This window comes from Mastigoproctus giganteus, chromosome 8 (assembly GCF_048544385.1).
Source record: "Mastigoproctus giganteus isolate SK-2022 chromosome 8, ASM4854438v1, whole genome shotgun sequence".
NCBI lineage: Eukaryota > Metazoa > Arthropoda > Arachnida > Uropygi > Thelyphonidae > Mastigoproctus > Mastigoproctus giganteus.
This window is the reverse complement of record NC_143582.1, coordinates 141,356,749-141,378,265: the sequence shown is the minus strand read 5'-3', so window position 1 is coordinate 141,378,265 and position 21,517 is coordinate 141,356,749. Positions and strand designations below refer to the sequence as shown.

The 21,517-nt window shown below is 38.9% G+C and overlaps 1 protein-coding gene across 2 annotated transcripts in view; it reads left to right on the top strand.

Moving 5' to 3' along the window:
* The window catches only part of LOC150081862 (pituitary homeobox x-like), a 195,391-nt gene that overhangs the window by 89,981 nt on the left and 83,893 nt on the right, over positions 1–21,517 (top strand). For both annotated transcript variants that reach the window (XM_090379772.1, XM_090379771.1), the window contains exon 2: positions 14,987–15,210. In XM_090379772.1, the coding sequence (XP_090235898.1) occupies positions 14,987–15,210 (224 nt within the window). The remainder of the gene's footprint in view (positions 1–14,986; positions 15,211–21,517) is intronic.

Here is a 21,517-nt window from a genome sequence, read left to right as displayed (position 1 = left end):
AATAATAGCCTCTTGGCTTAATGTAAGAAAAGTATAAACAGCTGACAACTTTCCCCATTGATATTATTCGAAATCTCAATAGGACACTGTTTAAAGAATTGAGAAGAAGAATAATAAAAAAAATGAAATTAGGACAAAATTATTCGTCCTAATTCCATTCTGCTAATCATGTTTGTCTATTCAAAAACACACAGACATAATTAGGTGTTATTTTTCTTTTAATTTATTATGTCTGTGTCTGTTTATTAAATCTAGGTAGTTCCTGGATTTACCCCATATTCGCTGGTGTTTATTGAGTGTTGCATGGAGGAGGGATGTTTCTGCATCATCACTGACGGACTATCTTCAGTCTGACCCTGGCCTAGGAGCGTCCAACCTCTTTTGGCTAAGGTTCAAAGCAAATAAAATGCCAAAGGTCACGGGGCTATTTGGATTCTAGAGAAGAGGGTTGCAAGAACATTCCTTACCACTAATTACGCAGTTTTCGAAATAGAATTTAATTTTCAACCAAATAAATGGTTCAATTAAATAATCTTTTAAATCACGTATAATAGTAGTAGTGCTGCTACTCCAGCATATTACATATTAGGTAATTACTTCCTTTACCATAAGAAAAAAACTATTTAATGAACTAATTAATTAAAGAAAATCTACCTAGGCACTGGGAAGAATTCCATCAGCCCCTCGCTGGTTGGGCGATGCTGCACACAAAAAGACTGAAGAATCCAACCCCAATACAGAAGCAGACTCCACTTAAGAGAAACTGAAAGCATAAAATAAAATAAGAGAGAATAGGAATATCACGAGAATGATTTCTTCGGGGAGCACCCACATCATCGACACCCAAAAGGTTGTATATCCATAGTGATCTATTGAAACATAGCCAAACGTTCACTGGTGCCCCTGTACGGCCTATGGAAAACCAAAAACGAAAGGACTAACTAACCCACAGAAACTCGAACTCATTTACGACTAGTCCTCTTTAAGCTTACTTAAAAACCAAACAAACGAAATACAAGTTTCAGTCGCCTATAGACGAGTTGAAACACTAATAACGTTCTTACTACAATAACATTAATAGCATTATTATTATAATAATGTTAAATGTTGAGGAATACACATAAAACATAAGAAAAAAAAGTGCAAAAAACCCAGAATATCACTAAAAATGGATATTTTCAAAAGTTTTGAAACTATATTTTTGACATGCTAGTTTTAAACGGGAATGGAGGAGGGAGCAATAATACTTATGGCTGTCTACATGGTGGTCATGGACCGTACAATGTTAAGGAGTGGGCTAGGGCAGAGTGTTCAACTGAACACTCTGCCCTAGCCCATGAGAATTTTATGAGAAAGAAGAGGAGCGAAGACTCCCAGGAATCCAATATTTCTGTCCGGTTGAAATATTGAATAGATAGTACATGACCTAGCAGAAATATTGTTGGATTGCAGTCAGGCTAGGGTGAAAGTAAAAGAAGACAATGATTGCTGGTTGTAGTGGGTATGGTAGACTATCAAATAGCGATGGAATGGAGCAGTAAGAAAAAAGGCAGCTGCAGTAGAGATCCCACGCTTCCAAGAAGCTTTTTAAAGCACAACAATACAATAGAGAACAGAAAATGTGTCATTACGACCAATTAAGTCATTTTGTGGTCATTTTGTCAGAGGACAATCGATAGATAGTCCCATGTTAAAAGAAGCAATAGGAAACAGCACGCAACATCTTGGGTTGGAATTTTCTGCTGCTACAGAAAGGAGAGGTCATTATTCAAGATGGTGCATAATCCTTAAAATTCCCAGCACGAAGTCGACTCCGCTTACGATAGAATCCACCTTGTTTGGCAACACTTGGTGCCCGTGCTTCTGAACTTACAACTTTCATCTAAGAAGAACGAAGAGCGAGCTAAACCTATTTGGTGACGATAGTTTGATCATGTGAGTAAGTAGCATCATCGAGGGTTCGGCAGACCTCCATGTTCATGAATTTTTTTAAAATGGTTCGTTGTGTCTGAATGAGGTCCACGAACCTTGCGTTTTTACTTTTGTTGACGCTAATAATGAAACATTTATTTTTGAATACATTAATCCAGCCTCTGACTCTCGCCTAGGAGATGGAAAATCCAGCATCTAGACATCTTAAAAATAAGCACACACGGATATGCCTGCACGACTTCATGTTCATTCCATAGAGCACACCTAACTATATTAGAGCTTCTTAGCAGAATGGCCCCCTCCCTAACTCACACTTCAAGATCACAGGAGATCATAAGCAGGAGTTCGGAATTACAGTCATTATCATTAGAATAATTAATATCCATGTTCTTAATTTCCGAAAAGGTTACACGGAATGTTCCGATTTGAAGAGATAATAATCTTTAAAGATACTTATGGAGTATCTTTAAAGATTGATACAGATGTTTTATTGAAGCTAATTTTCGACCAATTACAATGCACAAAGTTTTTTAATCTACCATTTGGGAAATACTTAAGATTTGAATTCTCCAAGTTTCTTAAGGATGAAAACTGGCGTGGCGTAATAATATAATATAGTAAAATAATAAGCATAATACAATATGGTTTCTATCAGAGTTTTAAGAACATTGTACAATGATTTCTCCCCTCTAATTAATATTTGACCTGTTGCTCCCTCTTGAATTTGCGTGTGTCCAGTGCAATCCATGGTTCGCGTTTCCCCAGATCTACTACCACGTATATAGTGTAAGCAGTGTATACTTTTAGTTTGTTGGGTTGCTCAGGTTAAGCGCCGAGCCAGCTAAGGTCATACCACATTAGTGAATTGTCTGTAAGTTACGTATATTCTGTGGTCGGCTAGCCAATCTGCATGAGGAAAGTCCATTCAACCTCAGCTCGTCACTAACTTAGTTTTACATCATACCATTTACATGCTTTCACATAAGGTGTTCAGAAGACAAGAATTCTTAAGCTGTATACGAAGTTAATCAAAGTCCAAACGTAAGGAACGTGTGAAGGAGGGGGAAGAGAGAAGCAGTAAAACCACCTTTATCACGTTTCTTGTAAGACCTTTTCAGCAGCACTCTTAATACTCAAAGGTAACTCTTTCTGAGCGCTTTACTCTAAACGAAGATACTGAAAAGTCCCGAAGGAGAGTCACAAAATAAGATATTTGTGTTATAGAAGCAATATTACGAGCCACACTCAAAATTATGCAGACATATGTAACTCTTTCAAGATTACTAAAGAATTGCTCAGCATTCCTCGAAGATGTCCACTTAAATGCGTCTCAGTCTGGTTCCATAATTGCTCTCTTTTTTCTGTAGGGTTTTGGTGCATCAGCGACTTACACCATATTGCACTGTGACTCCTGATTACTCAACCATCCATCCAAAGTTTAGCTAAGTACGGGCGATATTTGTATTGCCCATAACCCGCGTGGTGTGGAGCCAACTCTGTACAGCTCGACTTCTTCGAAAATAACTCCTATTGTCTGTGACTCCTCCTGAAAGACGACTGCAAATATAGCATTGCAGTTCTGTACAACTGTCGATCAAGAACTGTTCATCACTGCTGTAATATTTCAAGTTATAAATTATTTCTAAACTGTGTCACTTTGCGCGTGCATTTGTATCGATAAGCTGCATGATTAGATTGTGCTGCTGATCAGGATAATTTCTCTATTTATTTATGGACTGCGTTGCAGATATTTTTGTATATATCTGTCTGTACATGCGTAAATAAGTTTGGTGGATGATTATTAAGGTTCCTCTGTATATCACCATGTACATAATGAATAAACTTTTTGAGGTGTCCCCTACAAATAAAATTTGACGTTTTAGAGGTAGGAGGGGCAATGTAAATGCTGCTTGAAAGTGAATTGAGGTGCTGAAAGTGAATATGATATCTGTGAAAATATAACGATTTCATCACGCACCACTCATTTTGAAAGAGCTCGAATCCAACCTGTTTGGAGTCTAGAGGAATTCTTAAAGGTTCCTGAAGTCAGAGCTGTATTTCTCCGTGAGATGGACAACGTTGATCTGTCCTCCTTCCACTCTCCCATCCTGCCCCGATTGCCAAGACCTACTGCTGCTACATTAAAAGTGAATCTCGGTACACCATCAAGAAAGAAATAATTTTGTCATTATGATTAGATGACTGCAATATGTTATGAATCGAAATTCCGGAAGGACAGTTGAATAACGCCTCATGAGACATTCCCAGTAAACACCCTTTGTTCAGTGCTGCAGTTTTACTTTGAAGAAAACTTGATTTGTACTCTACGCGATCTCAACGAATATTAAGGATATTCTGCATAGTTCTCTCATTAATACTTGTATCGCTATTCAGTGATATAAATTTCTGAGAGTGCCTGATTCAAACCGACAGGACCGAAACACCGAATGTTAAAATGCTGAAATCTTGGATTTCTCACCAACTGAATGTTATTAATACCTCCTTATTTCAATTTCCCGTTAGATCATGAGCAACATGCAAAGGGAGAAGCACTTGAAGTACACCAGCTTAGGAGTATGAGAGGAGAACTCATAAGGGACACCTTATTTCCTTCCTCTGAGATCAGCTGACTGAAGCACCAATTTGATTGATTTAAGAATTCCACTGACTGCATTCGAACCTGGACTCCAAACGATGATGGCATTGTTTCATGCGGTGCTCTGCGTGACAGTATAGCGATTTCGTCATGTGCTCCTCGTTTAGAGAGGTCTAGGTTCGATTTCCATCAATGACTTGAAGAATTTCTAAAGTCCTCTTCACTTGAGGTTGTAGTAGTTAGCTGATCTTGGGTGGGTGGGCGGACGGAAGTATGGTTTTCCACTTGAGTTATTCAGGATTTTTCAGCCCGCACAACGTGCAAATCGGCCCGTGAGCACAATACTTCTACAAACACTTATATGGATATAAGTTATTCTTGGAGTACCTTTAACATAATAATTATTGTTTCATAAGATTATAATGTCAAGATATAGTAGCGGAGAAAGACTTTTACTTTTTTAAAGGCTCGTAAATGTAGAGGTGTATATCCCCTTGGTAAGATTTTGTCTGCGAGCTGCACTATTTGCGATAGGTGTTCTCTGACAGCTTCTCTAAAATAATAAATTAATTTCCGTTTATTCTCGAGATGGTAAGGACAGAAGGTAAAGCTGTTATATTAGGGCCATTCAAGAACTAACTTTTTTTTTCATATTTATTTATTAAAGAAGGCGGTCTTAGCCAGTCTTCCTGGCAACCCCTCTACCAATTACAATATTGTACAGGTGATTTCTAACATAACATATATAACCATTCGTTGGTTATCATTCCTGTCATATGAACATTGCCAGGGATCATCTGCCGGCGTACGGATGATGTCAATATAGCATCAATCGTCTGCCAGCGTATTGATGATATCATATACAGTATCAATACAATACTCCCAATTTGGAGGGTCACTTCATTAGTTCATATTTCAACGAAACAACTATTTCGCACTAAAGCTGGTCTTGGTTAGAGGATACTATGTGATTTACCCATCACATAGCAAGGTTGAAGCCCAAAGAAGAATAGCACTGATCAGGAAGTGGAACGAAATCCATATACAAGTCCATGCAGTAACGGAATGAAGAGAGAATGTAGCATCCTTTCATTAACTACTAAGGAATACGCAGCTCAGAAGCAGACCAGTCCGAATCGTCAAGAAGCAAAGCAACGAATCCTCCACCGGAGCTCCCAGTTTCCCTGACACAAACCCAGACACGACAGGTGTGCTTCAAGTGTGGTAGTCACAAACTCAAGTCGAGTCCAAAAATGGTGCCCTACCTCAAGATCAATTTCGTAGTTTGCTCATTAGTTCATATAGGTCGCATACCACTGTACAAGGTATTCTGTATTGCCACAAGACAGCTTCCACTGATTTGTTCGAATGAAGTGCTGTTCATGTTTTACGCTAACCAGAATATTTTAAATATTCTTTGTGATCTGTATACATTTTGAATTAAGGGCAGCCAGAATTTTTGACGTCACAATTTACAATGTGCCTCGCATTTTCCTTATAAGTTCAGCCACATCCACCTACGGAGTTGACATCTGGACATATCTCTTAAACTCAGTGGGTAAACATACACAGAAATAAACCCAATGAAAACAAACCTGCTGGTATCGGATTGCAAGAGCTAATACAACACTGGAACATCCGTCTTAGAAATATCTCTCAAGCCGTAGACGCAATACAACCATCGTGGTCAATGTTACCTCCTTGCGATAACTGCTTTCGTCAATGGGGAAACATTCCCTATCGATCCACAATCTTAGACATTTATATGCGGCTCACGCCTTGGCCAATGTACACTCTTCGACTCAAAAACTGATATATCCCTGGGAGCAGCAGTAACCCTTCTTACATCTACTGTCTGTCCAGTTGCAGCTTTAATGCAGTGTTTTTTTTACGGCTTGAACATTATGCACTCAAAAGGGCTTCGAATCTCCTTACTGATCTTGAAAATACGAAGGTCAATATACACAGACTCTAAGAGCAGTGATAGTCCTGCAGAACTAATCAAGGTTCCCATCCACTTCTGGCACAAATCAGATCTCGGTTATGGCGCCTCAGTGAAAGTAAACTGAAGTTTTTGCTGGATACCGACCCTCGTTGGAATACAAGGAAACGCGTGTGCAGACCAAGCAACAAAGCACCCCGCTGACTTTGATTCCATCCCAGTTCTTTATTCTGGTTAGAAACCAATCATACGACGGATATACCGAGATGTGGTCTGAAATGTAACATACCCACACAGGTAATAAGCTTCTTGAAATAAGTCTCCAATTTCCGATTTAATAGGGAAGAAGGGGTCGTGCTTGCGAGAGCGTGAATTGGCCATACGCATATAATGCACCTCTTTTTTATGATGCGAATTTATCAGAACTTTTTACTTATCTAAAAATGATTAACGTTTTCACTCACTTCTAGACCTACTCCCTTTCATCTACTGATCAATACTCCCAAGTAACAGGCGCAATTTGCCCATAGTGGCCATTGCGCCATTAAATCCCACGCCAACAACAACAACGTACGGGGGTTAGCGGGGTTGATAGACCTTATCAAAGTGTTCGAGTCTTAAAGTGCACGCGTTTGAGTGGACAGTGGTTCAAGCCCTCGTGATTGGTAAATGCGATGAACAATTCGTTTTTCCATTGTGAAACTCTGTGACCCTGTTAGTACCAGAATATAAACAGAACATTTTATTTCTATTTAAATACACTGAAAACATGGCGGATATCGATAACATTGCAACAACATGGAATGATCTATTAATTGTAATTCAATCTGAGGCCTTTCTTTGGCTTTTCTGGTTAAAAATATTCCGCAACGGATCTTAATAGATTCAATTCGTGTCTCGTATAAACAAAAATTAATAATACATAAAAAGGAACGCTTTTTAACGAATTTAAAGATACATTCCGCTAAACATTAGTTGGAATCAATATTAGTCACAGTCCCCCTGTTTTAAATATCTTGAACCCTTAAAAAGAGATGTGCTCTGCTGAAAATCCACTGCTTAGAACACAGCGCTCCTGTAGCGGTTTCCGCAGCTAATAAGCTCTTTTTTCTCCTTCTTGAAGGAAAATTAATTCCTTCGGTTAAGCATCTGTAATCAGCTAATATTAACAACATGGGAATATAGATCAGTGGGTTGTGTGCAGAATACAAAGCTCCCTAAATCAGTTTGTATTTCGTTAAAGAGAGAGTGTAGCACTCGAGAGAGAAGCGTTAAATTTTAAGAAAACGACTTCCTGAAGACACTCGCCAAAGTATATAATTTTAAAATAGGCTGAAAACTTAAGTGTATTAGATTTCGATTTGAAAAACGTATTCAATTATAATCACGAATGAGAATAATCTTGGGTGATGCAAACTATAAGTGAGTATTCCCAGAGCCCTTGAAATATTTATTTGTTGAATCTAGAATAAACTTTTTTTTTTATTCTAGATTCAACAAATGTTTGAATCTAGAATAAAGTAGTTAAACATTTTCTTGGTGGGAGCAAGGAACTACCCTCTCCCGGGCGGGGGTAGTTCCCGTAGGAGGATCTTGAAAGTTCAACACCCCTTAAAAGGGGCATTGAAATTTCAAGAAACGCGAAGTGTCGTGGTCTGTAACTGCGTGTGTGACCGATTGTCGATTTTAGGTGTGTGAGGGGAAACCGGAGTACCCGGAGGAAACCTCACTCCACGGCCCGAGATCGACTAACTCGGCGCCGAGTGGAAGAAGGCAAGAAAACTTCCTGAATACCTTCTGCTGGATTCGAACCCAGGCCCTTCCACTCGGCGAACAAGCGCGCTACAACTGCGCTACCGTGGACCGTGCGAACAGCGCGTGTGAGTCAACTTATACGCTTTACACTTTCCCCGCAATAGTGAGAGACTCGATTGTTGTTAATTCTTTTACTTTTAGATCGTTTAATTATAAAAATTTATAATAAACGTTGAAAATGTCAAACTTCTTGAATAAATGCCCGGAATCTTTTCATCATATTCGATGATTATTTTTTATAAATTCCGCTTTTGATATTCGCATTTTTATTTATGCGATTGGATGAGTTTAACTTCTGCTATGCATGTGGAGATTCACGAATGCCCTTAATGTCTTTTTTTTTTTTTTTTTTTTTATATGAAATTGTTGCATTATCACAGATTTCTGCAAGATTGCATATCGGACTTCAAACAACGTATGCCGGTTCAGCTGAAATATGCTTTACATATTTCGGCTCATTATGATAAGTAATTGGGGAAAAAAAAAAAGAGACTGAAAATAAAATAACTTCTCAAGCTGAAAAAAATGTCACCACACCTTTTGTGCGGTAGGGGATGTATTCTAAACATGTCCTTGTTAATAAGAAACATTTTCTAAAATACAAAAATTTACTTTCCTTTTCAGGGTGGTGTGAGTAGTGGCAAATGATGCAGGGAAGCTTACACTCATGAGCCAAAATATATTTACCACCTGTTAGGCCATCTTTCCCCGTGATAACAGCTTGCACCGGGCGTGGCGTGACTCCACGAGAACGCAGGTGTTCTCAGCTATTCTGGACCAGCTGGACAGAAGGACTTCCCGAAGTTGGGCAACGGAGCGAGGCACTAGCGAATGCTGCGTTCCACCGCATCCCACGAATGTTCGATTGGATTATGTTGGATGAATTTGGCGGCCAAGGGAGCACACAGAATGCTTGTACGTGAGCCTAGAACCATTCCTGCACAATGCTGGCCTTGTGATACGTTGCCTTGTTTAAAGTGTCCAGTACCATCTACATACACGGTCATCACGTAGGGCGGGACTTGGTCCGAAACAATGCGGAGGTAGAATCGGGAGTTGAAAGTTCTGCAGTGGAGATGGGGGGGGGGGGGTTTCCAGTGATGTCCATGAAAACATTCCTCAAGCCATGATACATCTACGCCGGCCAACTGTGCAGTTTGGTTGCATAGTTGGATGATGTTCAAGTATTATCATTAAAGAAAGCTGTTGACTACATTTCAGAACAGCCTAGCAAGATAACATTCCTGCATGAAAATTAACTGCAAACTCCTGAAAACTTAAACAGTGAAAGATATATAAATAATATTAAATGAAATATTTATAATTCCAAGAGAAAAACTTCAGTAAGTTTTGCCAGTTTTCCTGCAAGGAACAGTCGATGCTTTATCATCAACGGAGAACTACATGTTTAGAAATTTATTTATATATATATATATATATATATACAGTGACTATTACTAATATAAAATAATACTAATAATAGGTAGCAGATGACCCTCATCAACAGGTGCATCAACCACCACTTTGCTTATTGGAGACTTGAAGTGGTGAAACCCATGTTTTGTCTCTAGAGCAAAGGTTCCGGCATCCCCCCCCCCCTTCTCCCTCAACCCATGCACGGTAGCACTAATAATACAACACTATAATATAATACTAATATGTACTAATACTAGGTGGTAGATGGCTCTCATCAACCGGTGCAATGCCACCACTTTGCTTACCTCCTCCCTTCCTCCCCATCTCCTGCAACCCATGCACGGTACTAAGTACTATAGGTTAAGAAACCCCCAAACACCTTTCGTCTTTGGGGGTTTCTTAAAAAAAAAAACACAAGAAGGGACAGAGATCATAACCACCGTGATGTCCTCAAGGATTAGCTGGGGCTTACTTTGGAAGAATAAAACAAATGCGATCAGATTCCACCGAAATTCCCAAAGAAAGTATTTATAATTTTTTCAAACTTTTCCAGAGAGTTTGTCGATAAGTGAGTACTGCATGGCAGATTCCCCAATCACTGAGGAAGACACATCCATATTCGCCTAAAAATTTACATTATATTACACGATGAAAAGAAAAATATGAATTATTAATTGAATTCTTCATAAAATTATGAAAGCGGTATGTCGATAACTAAATTGCAAGCATCTGTTATAATGCTATAACAAGTTGGATTTGGGATACATATAATATCCCAAATTCAACCTAATTATATATAAAATAAGGTTAGATTTGGGAAACTTTCATGCTTCTAGAGAAAAATACCAGTATAATAAGATAACGTGAAAAGGTAACAGAAAGGAAGTAGAGTAGCTGTATAGTGCAGATTTAAGACTCCTAAAATACTACCAAAGAAATTAGATGAGTTTTAGTAAAGGCATCTGTGAATGTTATCTGAATGAGAAGGATAGTTTTGCAAACCGCTACTTATAAAGCGGGGTATTATATGAAATTATTTATTATATTTGCTTCATAAAAACGGCTGCTCAGGAACTGATACGTAGAAAATTTAACAGTTGGCAGTAAATGGTTGATGAACCTACTGTCCAGTTAACTCCTTTCTTCGATTTCGACTGACTGTAGTTCGTATTTTTCATTTTGATGTTGAAATGAATGACCCTGCAACTGACTAACCAATGGCTGCATCTTTCCGATATCATTGTCAATTGGCTTCAGGATGAAGGCCTTCTCAACAAGTTTCCAACTGCGGTCCTGTGCTCTCTGTTGCCATTGTATACCAGCCAATGTCACAATTTCATCGATCCACCTCATATTTGGTCTTTTTCTTGAGCGTTTAGAGTCAAGCGGTATCCATTTAATATGGTCCATCACTTGTCGGTTCTTCTTGATACGTGACCTGGCCATTTCCATTTTAAGCGCTTTCTTCGTTCAATGATGTCACAGACCTTAGTCTGTTGGCAAATTCGTACACATGTTTTTCGGTCAAGTTCAAAATTGGGCGCCCCATACTGCTCTGTGTGACTCTCAGTCTCTGTAAAAGCCTTGGAATTCAATGTCCATGTTTCAAAACCAGACGTTAGGACAGGGAGGATACACTGATCAAAAACTTTTCGTTTGAGATAGCTTGCATGTTTGTCTTGAAGACTATATTAAGCTTACCAAATGCTTGCCATCACAATTTTATGCACCATTCCATTTCCATTTGTTGAAATTGACCAAGATTCTTGTCCATCGGCCATGATTTTTCTTTGTTCTGGTAAATTTATTGGCAGTAACCTGTTTTTTGGTATTCACCTTCAAACCAAACTTCTTGCTTTCATGCTGCAGTCCTTCCAGTTCATTGGAGAAAGAGAACGATATCATCTGCAAACCATGACTCAGGTAATTTCCATTTATCTTTATCCCAATTTAGCTGTAAAAAAATATTTTCTAAACATGTAGAAAATAGTTTTGTGCAGACTGTCTCCTTGTCGCACTGCTTTTTCTACGTTGACCTGAACTTTATCATTGTTAACCCATATTGATGCAATCGGCTTTTCATATATTGATGGGAAAGAATTGACGTAAGCTCAATCTACACCTTGGTTGATTAGGGCGTTTAATTATTGCTTGTTTTGTAACTGAGTCGAATGCTTCTTCATAGTCGATGAAGGCTACATAATGGAAGGTTGTATTCATTGTGCCTCTCTACAACTTGCTGCACTGTTTGGATGTGATCCGTTCTAACGAAGCCGTTCTTTGGTTGTGCTACATCAAGTATTGTGCCTATTCTTCTTGAAAGTATCTTTGTGAACAACTGGCAATAGGCTTATTGGTTACTTGTCACCTTTTTTGTGCAATATTATAGCTTCCACATTTTACCTCGCAAGGACTTTAAGTATAAGGCATTATGAAAATAGTTTGGGTAGAGCTTTACAAACCAGCTTTCAATAGTGACTTTATCGGGTCCTGCTGCTTTGCCATTTTTCATTGATTTTATAGCATCTTTCACTTCTTCCAATATACTACAGATTATTTGTCTGGTTGTTTCACATTTAGACCAAAAAGAAATTAGGGATATGAATCGTCTGTGTATTTGTGCCATGTATTCTGTGCGCAACTTCCTGTTTGCTGGATGAAAACCCCGAGTTTCTTGGCGGGGAAAATCAGGAGCCCCTCGACTAACTCGTCCACTGTGGAAGAAGGAAAAAAAAAGCTCTTGAAATTCCTTCCCTGTTGCCGGGATGGATTCGAACTCAATAATCCCGTTCTGCAAGGTGATCGCTGTCATACCCACTCTGCAATCCGTGAGGGTAAACTGCTGCTATCGGAGCTTAATATAGAGAAGGACTACCTCATGTCACAATAGTTTTATAGTTTCCTAATTCTGTACCTTATTTAGAGTATCACATTGGTGATATTCCAGATAAAGTATAGATATCTTCCTCTGAGAAAGATACCTGCCGTGTTTCCATCAATCTGATAAAGCAATAACACCATGGACAGTGTAAAACTTTATTGAATATTGTCTCCTCTGAGTATCTTTTGTATTCTTCTCTTAAGATGTAATGGCGTTCTTTTTGCGTCACATTTTGGAAAACAAAGATAGAAGCATTTCACGCGGGATTTTGTAACTGTGTTCTTATTTTATTTATTTATTTTTTTGTAAATGACAGCCCAATTTTAGTTTGATCTTGGTTGGGTTGCTTTCCCATGCTAGCACTCCTGTTGTTATCCATTTATGTTACCGACTTCTTCCATCCTACCATTATATCCACTTAGGTTCGAACTCCCTTATGTTAAGCCTCCGTATGTCATTCACAATGCTTGTTCTCCCGACTAATCTTTCCTTCTTTTAGGAACAGAGATAAAACATTAGTCCAAAGGAGAAAAGCGCATGAGAATCTGCTTCAGCGCCCTGAATACAACCATAGTTTTGTAGTCTATGTATTTTTTATTTGATCCTATTATTCGTCTTAGCTGCTCTGTAACTTGGATTCAATATCTGAACGTTCCTTTCACCCCAAAGAAAAGAATTAATATCCGGATATTAACTGACATCACAAAAAAACTTCATAAGTTATAATTCTGACCTTTTGAATCTCTTTATGTTGTTTGTATTTTTTAATCTTTTTGAGCTGCAGTTTGTAAAATTCGCCATTTGATTTCTGTTGGATCGCTTCTCTGACTTCTTTGAATGAGTGTCGATAAAGGGTGTCCCGTGCAATTAAATCGCTTGTGTTCTCTGTAAATAGGTTCAGCATTAGAATTGATACTTTAATTAGATTATAATATAAATGAATTTAATGTTAAGCAAAGCTTTTCTGAGCAACAGTAACTGTAGAGAGGACCATACTTTTATATACTTTTGTCTAAATAAGGATTATTATTAATTAAAAAAAGGGTTCCAAAAATAAAATTAAATAAGTAGACTGTGCTTATTTTAAGGACTCGACCAATAGCAAAGTATTATTTTAAATGAGCATTCTCGGTTGTTTATCGCTCAAAGTTAAACGATTGATGAAATGTGTACTAAATAAAATAGAGCATGACCTTACGTTATGAGGGAGATATTTTTAGACTGGTGGCATAAAGCAGTTTCATTGTGACAGCAGTCGTATTAGTTAGCATTAATTATAGCAGGCAGTTCAAGGTCACGCGCAACGCGTTCTGTTTCACAGCCTTAGGGAGCAGCATGAAGCGAAGTGACTGACCTTGAGCCGCCTGTTGTTGCCTTCTCTACTTTAGTTCAAGGCATTGTGTGTGTGTATTTACTTCTGGAATAGTTCCTTGCTTCCAAATCATTTTTGCAATGCTAAGAACCATTCAGTAATAAATATCCAGATAGGCCTGCACCGAATAAGACCACCAGTTCGTATTCGTGCCACTGATGAGCGTATTAGAAATCTTTATTGCAATATTCTTTGTAGAGTCATGTTCGACACAAATCGAGTTAATGAATGTCTTAACGAACAAAGTGGACACGTCTTTTTTGAAACATTTGGTGGTTCAGTTCACATTTGGAGTTATTCTTTCATTGAACAATATGAGTGAGAGGAGGACTACTTAGGTACCAGCAGGATTTCTACAGATTGCGAGATACCGGACGCCTTGGTAAAATTAGTGGTTGTGGAAAACGCTGGTGCTGCAACAGCTGTAGATTAATCTTATGTACGGTCGTGGTTCCCTCTTGCTGAAACATCGCTGTCCCTCCTTAAAGCTAGAAACGATGGAACGTTTTTTTCGATACGGATCCTGGAGACACTTTTGACTAACGTGGTGGATACAACCGCCTTTATTCAATGACTGTCTCCTTCACGTGAATTTGACGCTACATCAAAGACAAAATAATGTATTTAAACGTATTAACAGTTCAGAAGCACAGTCCATTTCAAAAGCAATATTTCCTTGGTCTACTCTTTAATTCTGTCGATAATTAATGAAAAAGACCCACAAATGCTGTCGATAAGTCAGCGAATAAACGAGTTCGTATTTGACATAACTTTTTTATGAAGTTCTGTTAACTAGTAATAACTACGATAATAAAGGCTTAGACAGTTGCATTCACCCATCTTTCCGTAACTCTTTATAAATGAACTTTACTCCCATTTTCGATCGCACATTATTAAGAAAGAATGAAAAACTTAAGAGGATAAGTATGTCATAAGAATGGTATTATTTATATTAACAGCGATATTGATCTTTAGCATATTTATGTTATCCCTGTTTGGTTCTTGAGTTCATTAAATTTGCATTCTCTGCAGACTCAACCAGTGACAAACAATCGTCGAATGCAGTTGCTGAGAGTCCTGACAACTCCGGTGACGACGACCCAAAAAAGAAGAAACGCCAACGGAGACAGAGAACGCATTTCACGAGCCAGCAATTGCAGGAGCTCGAGGCCACTTTCGCCAGGAACAGGTATCCCGATATGTCAACAAGGGAGGAAATCGCCATGTGGACTAACCTCACGGAAGCACGAGTTCGAGTAAGTTGTTTATCCTGCTTTTCCTCACAAGTAATTCTATGTTTGTCTTTTGTTGCATGTCGCCGATGGAGCACACGGCGAATCCACCTGTTTGGAGTATCGTTCAACCTCTTACCAACAAGTAATTAAATGTTTTTAACTTTTTGACTGAAGCCACTCACCTATAGATACAGTTAGCCAGCCCCATTTAGTGTTGTTCAACTCGTGTAATTTATCGCCATCTTCCTTCATATCACTTGGTGAACAACGTCGCAGAAGTCATATATGCCTGACTTAGATCTGTATTACGGTTTATGCTTACTAACCCATTCTTTCTTTGGAGATATTTCATCTCATTTTAAAGATGTCGCGGTCTGTTGCTGACTTTCATATTTTTGATATTTAAAACCCGTGGGGTAATTAGATGGTATAAATGAACTAAAAATTATAACCTCATTAGCAATGAGATCACTTAAGATAACGGTTGTCCCAGAAATAAATAAAATTTTAATTTTGTACTAAAAAGAGCCAACAGTGTCTCCCCTAAGCGCAATTAATAACAGATCTCACAGGACCCACTCTCTGACGATCAACTAGTTGTACATCCGTTTTCATGAATTTCTTTACCAATCACAAAATAGTGCTTCTTGCATAAGGAACTCGTAGGAATGCTATTCGTAAGATACATTCTGCTCACAATAAGGGCGTGTCGTACAGTGAGCACAATTGCACTGCAGGTCCTGGCAGGGATCTTACCTCTGGACTTGGAAGTTGCTGCGGGCTTGTGTATCATCTATCCAAGGGAACGCCGACAACGATAAATGACTTTATCATCGACATTACCAAAAATCGGAAGAGAGAAAAACAAAGAATAGTTGATCACTTGACACAGGTATGGCAAAACCAGTAAGGGAGTAATAACAAGCAAATTCATCACGTACGTCACCAAACTATACCCAAAGGTCCCAGCGTGGCTATACCCGGGATTAAACACAACCTTCCTACTCATGGGCCATTCAAAGCCAAACTGAACACATCATAGATTCTGGCTGTACTTGCGGAGAATAGGAAACATGGCAGTATATTATGCATGGGTGTGAGCTGTATGAAGACCTTAGAAGCCTCCTAATCACAAGGATCCAATACGTAACGAACATGAGGAACACCACCTATTAGACACTTCACAGCCCTCAGTCGCTATGCACAAGAACTCTTCTCCAGAAGGAAGACAGATAGCGGAGGCATATCCAGCCAAGTGCAACACGAAAACTCAACGACCAAAGATGGGACAAACACCCCACAAGAAACGGACACCGGACTGACACCATAAAGCCATGTTACGAAGGAAGAAGAAAGAGACAAAATCACATTTGGAGGGGACCTAGACCTGTGCGTGTTGTGGTTAGTCGGACCCAACAAGTCAGCAGAAACACTGCCGTCACGTAACAAGAGTTGTCACACCCACTGGACTGAGCTATACTCCAGGAATGAAGCCATCAAGAAAAAGACAACTACACCGGACTAGACAATGCTGCAAAGGCGCCATATGACGACCTGTAGTGCGCCCTAGCGCGGTGCCTTTCCTTCCACACTCCCTGGAAGGAAAGACTTCCCCCCCCTCTCGCCGCCCTCTTTTCCTTCTGGTGGGGCATGCCCCACTGGGGTCGCCTTTCCTATTGACCCCCAGCCTTCAGTCTCTCTCCCTACTCTGTCTTAACAGCGTACGCCCCCACAGAGTTATCAAAATTCATAAGTGCAAATCTAACTGCGTTGATATTAACCTTTCGGCTTTCATCTTATCCAGCGATTGCCCAATTTTTTTATTATTATTTTTTATAGGTCCTAGACACTGAAATCACAGGAAATTAGATGGCAGGACCTGCTAGAATAAATATTTAAAACTACTGGGTACCTGGGCTGCTTCCACGGGGCTGAGTGCGGGCAATGTTGAGCCTCAGCAGGGGTCCAGCAGCGAAATGGCCAGATGAACAACGATACCCAACACTATACTTACAAGATCCACACACTTTTCAATCTCTGACCTTTCCAGTGAACTGGTACAATTACAAAGAAAACAACGCGGAGATGGGGGTAAACCCCCTAGTGCCGTTTGACGCGAACAGGCGTTAACACTTATTCGTAAGATAATCTGTGCTGCACACTTTATCAAGTCGAATGTACCAAGCAAGGGAACAAGTATTCGCCAGATATTTGTCCCCTTACAGTTATTTCTGCAATCCCCCAAAGCACATCGTTCCAGAATTCTTCTGCCGAGAAATGGAAAGTACAATTGTCAGTCTACAACGAATAATAATCTGCGTCTCTGAAGTTCGCTGATGTTTTCAATGGGCAGACTGAATCCAGCTAACTCGTGACTGATCAGAATAAACCCGAAGTAAGTACTCTGTGGATGATAATACCTCTGATTAGCATACTTTCTGTTGTGTACAGCTCACCATCTGTTGCACATACCGCAATAAAAGCGAAAATAGTCGCTACTAGGGAGTGTAAAGACGACCATAATTCAACTCTTTCCTACTCCGTAGGTTATACTACCGCCGAACGAACCACTATCTCAGAATAAATTTGATAACTGCTGATTAGATATTTTCAACTCAAATTTGCCCTCTGGAGTTATTTACCAGGAGAATGTAATAAATAAATTCTATTTATTGTCATACAAGAGTGGGAGTCAGTTATAGTAAAACTGAATGAAGACAAAAAAAAATTTCATATTAAAATATTCGCAGTTCATAATCAGATTTGGGTACACGTGGTAATATTTAATAAACAATAGACTGCGGATTATCCGATCTGATTAAGGAAGTGGTCAATAATACCAGTGACATCAGTTTATTGTAAATTAATTGAAATGTTTTAAAAATTAAACAAACTGAGCATGTGGAACAAATATGGTGAGTTATTCATTCTCACAAGGAATGTGTGAGATGGCGTATGAGAGTTAGAGCAGTTGTCTTCCCAGAGGTGAATTATGGGGGACTCCGGGAAGACCCGCACGTTAAGTGACCTCCCCCGTAATATCTCTGCTGTCTGTACTTTTTTCCCCAAGTGAACCATAACGCGAAGCATAGTCCATCGTGTTGCAGAGATGTTCCTATTCGAGGTATAACTGAGAAGTCGATTTTGGAATCAGTCAGTGATTTAAAATAACAGACTCATTCACTTAATCTGAACAGATGTGTTGAGCGAGTTAATTGTTAAGCAGTCTCCAATACCTCAAATAATGGACGAATACGCTATATTTTATCTCCGTCAGAAGAGTTTAACCATCATATATCAGTGGACTGTTTTAAATGAATTTCAAATCTGTTCTTTTTTTTTTTCTTTTTTTTACAGAACAGCTTGGACTTTTAACACTCTCTAATTCTTGCAATGAGAGTTCGAGTCTTTGACTAGTTATTGCAAAGACCAAGATCTTTGCAATAACTAGTCATGCTCTTTTCTAGGCACGTTAGGATATACGTGCGCAATATCCCTATGGTCCTCACCATGCCCATCTGCATGTAACAACTCTGCTCCCAGTGAGCGGATTTTCATGAAATTTACATTTTGGCCTTCTAAGAAGATTGGTAGAACAATTTCAAATTTAATTGAAATCTACCCAATAGAAATCCGACAATTGTTGTTTTATTTGTCCGGTAGTCCGCTGCAATAACATGACTCCCAGTAGATGTATTTTCATAATTTTTAAAATCGACTCAGCGTACAGTGGAAACCCCACTTTTGCAGTGGGGGTTTCATTTATGCTACGTTGATTTCTCTCTGGTTCAAAGAGAATAATCTTTATCCCATTGCAGGCACTCGAAGCTCTTGAGGGCTTTTTCCCCCTCTTCGCCAATTAATATTTATAGCTTCGTTTGTAAAGAGGTCTCAACAGCTAGATTTCTTCTTCTTTTTTTTGTTTCCAAGAAAGTGTTATTTCTAAACAGTACAATGCCAAAGAGACAAACAACTCGTTAAGGATAACAACCTGATTAATACTTTGGGTTATTGTTACAATTAAAATAAATAAAAAATAAGTAGCAAATGATATATATTTTTTAAAAAAGTAGCAAAGAACCCCATAAGAAAATAAAGGAAACTACCACATTGAGAGGAAAATATAAGCGCGCACAAAACATATAATAATGGGTATTCAAGGTAAATAAATAAGGCACTTTCTCAATAAGAATTTTATCTTTTGAGACTGCCAACTGTTTCCTTATTTTAAAATCAATTTAATCTAATATATTATTAGTAATTTAAAAAGTTGATTCCTTCCTTTTCGTACTGTTTTAAGCGCAACAAATATACAGTTCCATTCACAAACGTTTTTGTCCATCGTTCAGACACTTGAAAACCCAATCTCACGAACTTGGGCCGTACTGTGTCATGGACCACCATCGCAAGCAAACCCACGACTGTTTTAAGACATTTATAACTTTGGGCTTGAGGGACACCTTGAAATTTTAATTGAAAACTTCCTGTCAAACCAGTTCATGTAGGATTGTGTCACGGCCCTTTTACTTAGTACAAAATACCATGGCAGCTCCTCAAAAATCAGTACTAGCTTTTGCGCTTTCTGCTATCAAAGTTTATTCTATTATTAAACACTTCTTCCAGTCATGATCAACATTCTCTTTGTTGATGGCTTCATCACATTTCTGCAGGCATGCAATTTCAACACATCATTGACCATCCTAATTCCTGGGCAGTGGGTAAGTGTTCATGTTTCATCCAACTAAACGCCGACCGGGCTAGCCGAGTGGGTAAAGTACCTGCCCGGCAACCCAAAGGTCGCGGGTTCGATTCCCGCCTCGGGCTTGGATCAAAGTACTGCAAAAAACCTTGGGAGGTGCAATATGGCCACAGAAGCCGATGCGCCAACAACTACCAAATCAAAAATCCAACTAAACTGTTTTTGTACACATTTTTTTTTGGAAGTGGACCCTTCACCATCAGAACTTTTTTTCAGAACTAAAGCTCTGAGAAAACGTCATTCAAAAATCCAGAGACTAAATATTCGATAATATGATGACATTTCTTCAACACATCCGTAAATTCGAAATTTACGGATGTGTTGTGCACGAGCACGAAGGGTCTGAATATTTTAACGATCTCGTCCCCAGTTGCCTAACAACTGATGCTAGATCAATGTTTACTTAAACTTTGCCATGGAATTCTGCGTTCTAAACTAGAGTATGGTCCTAGACGTATGCTTCAGTTGGAAACAGCGTACTCCGATGGCTAGATCCGGTCCACCATCCGTATTGCTACTGAAACATTCTGGACATCTGCCGTTTAGATTTTATACATTGAAGCAGCTGAACTGCCATTGTTGCTTCGACGAAAGCAGATGTTGTTACAGTAAACCTCTAAGCTAAATTCCTTGCCAGACCACTTCCATTTGGGTGATCGTTTCTGAGCCACTGGGAAAATCTCTATAATAGCCATCGGACTGTCAAGCAGATCTTTTGGTATTCAAGCCCAAGAGCTGCTTAGAACTCTTTAATCACTATACACAATGTTGCTCAGTCATGAAGGCAACCCCTTCTACCTGGAAAATCTATCAACCATCATGTAACTTCATTACAACACTATGCTGCCCATCTAGCTAAAAAATTATGCTTTGCCTGTCTTCACTGATGGCTCGAAGTCAGAATCATGTATGAGATCTGCTGCAGTCTTCCCAGATAGCACGGCATTTGAGAAGATTCCCCAAGAATCCATATATACAGCAGCGTCCTATGCTTTTGAGTTAGCTTGGACCGCATTAAAACTTACAAATATAAAAAGGTATATAGCCTTAAGTGTTTTCTAGACTTTAGCTACGATGAGATAATCTTTATCCGTCCTGTCTATGGTCCAGCAGAATTCATATATTCCATTTATGAATCCACTTTCGAAATCATCACTATACATCCCAGAATATACTGTACTACACGCAGGTAATACGTAATAGATTACCCTTCCAGTGGCAGTAATTATGGCATGGGCGTCCGAACACACCCGAAGTACAAAAACTGCGATTGCATTATTCGTTATAAGAAATTTAATTTGCCTCACCTAAGCCATGGCAAGGATTTGGAACAGAGAGGATGGAGTTACAATCCGTTATTTCCGGAAAAATTTATATTTAATTAAGTAAATAACAAATATTGTATTACTTAAAGATGCCTGTAGGGAAAGGTCATTTGCAGGTACACAGTTATGCAAGGAGTTTGAATCCAAGAGATGCTCCAAAAATACAATATTGCTGTGTTCTCTCCACTTGCCTTTCCAGAGTACAAATAGAAAATATATTTTATTTATAACTGCAACAGTTTAA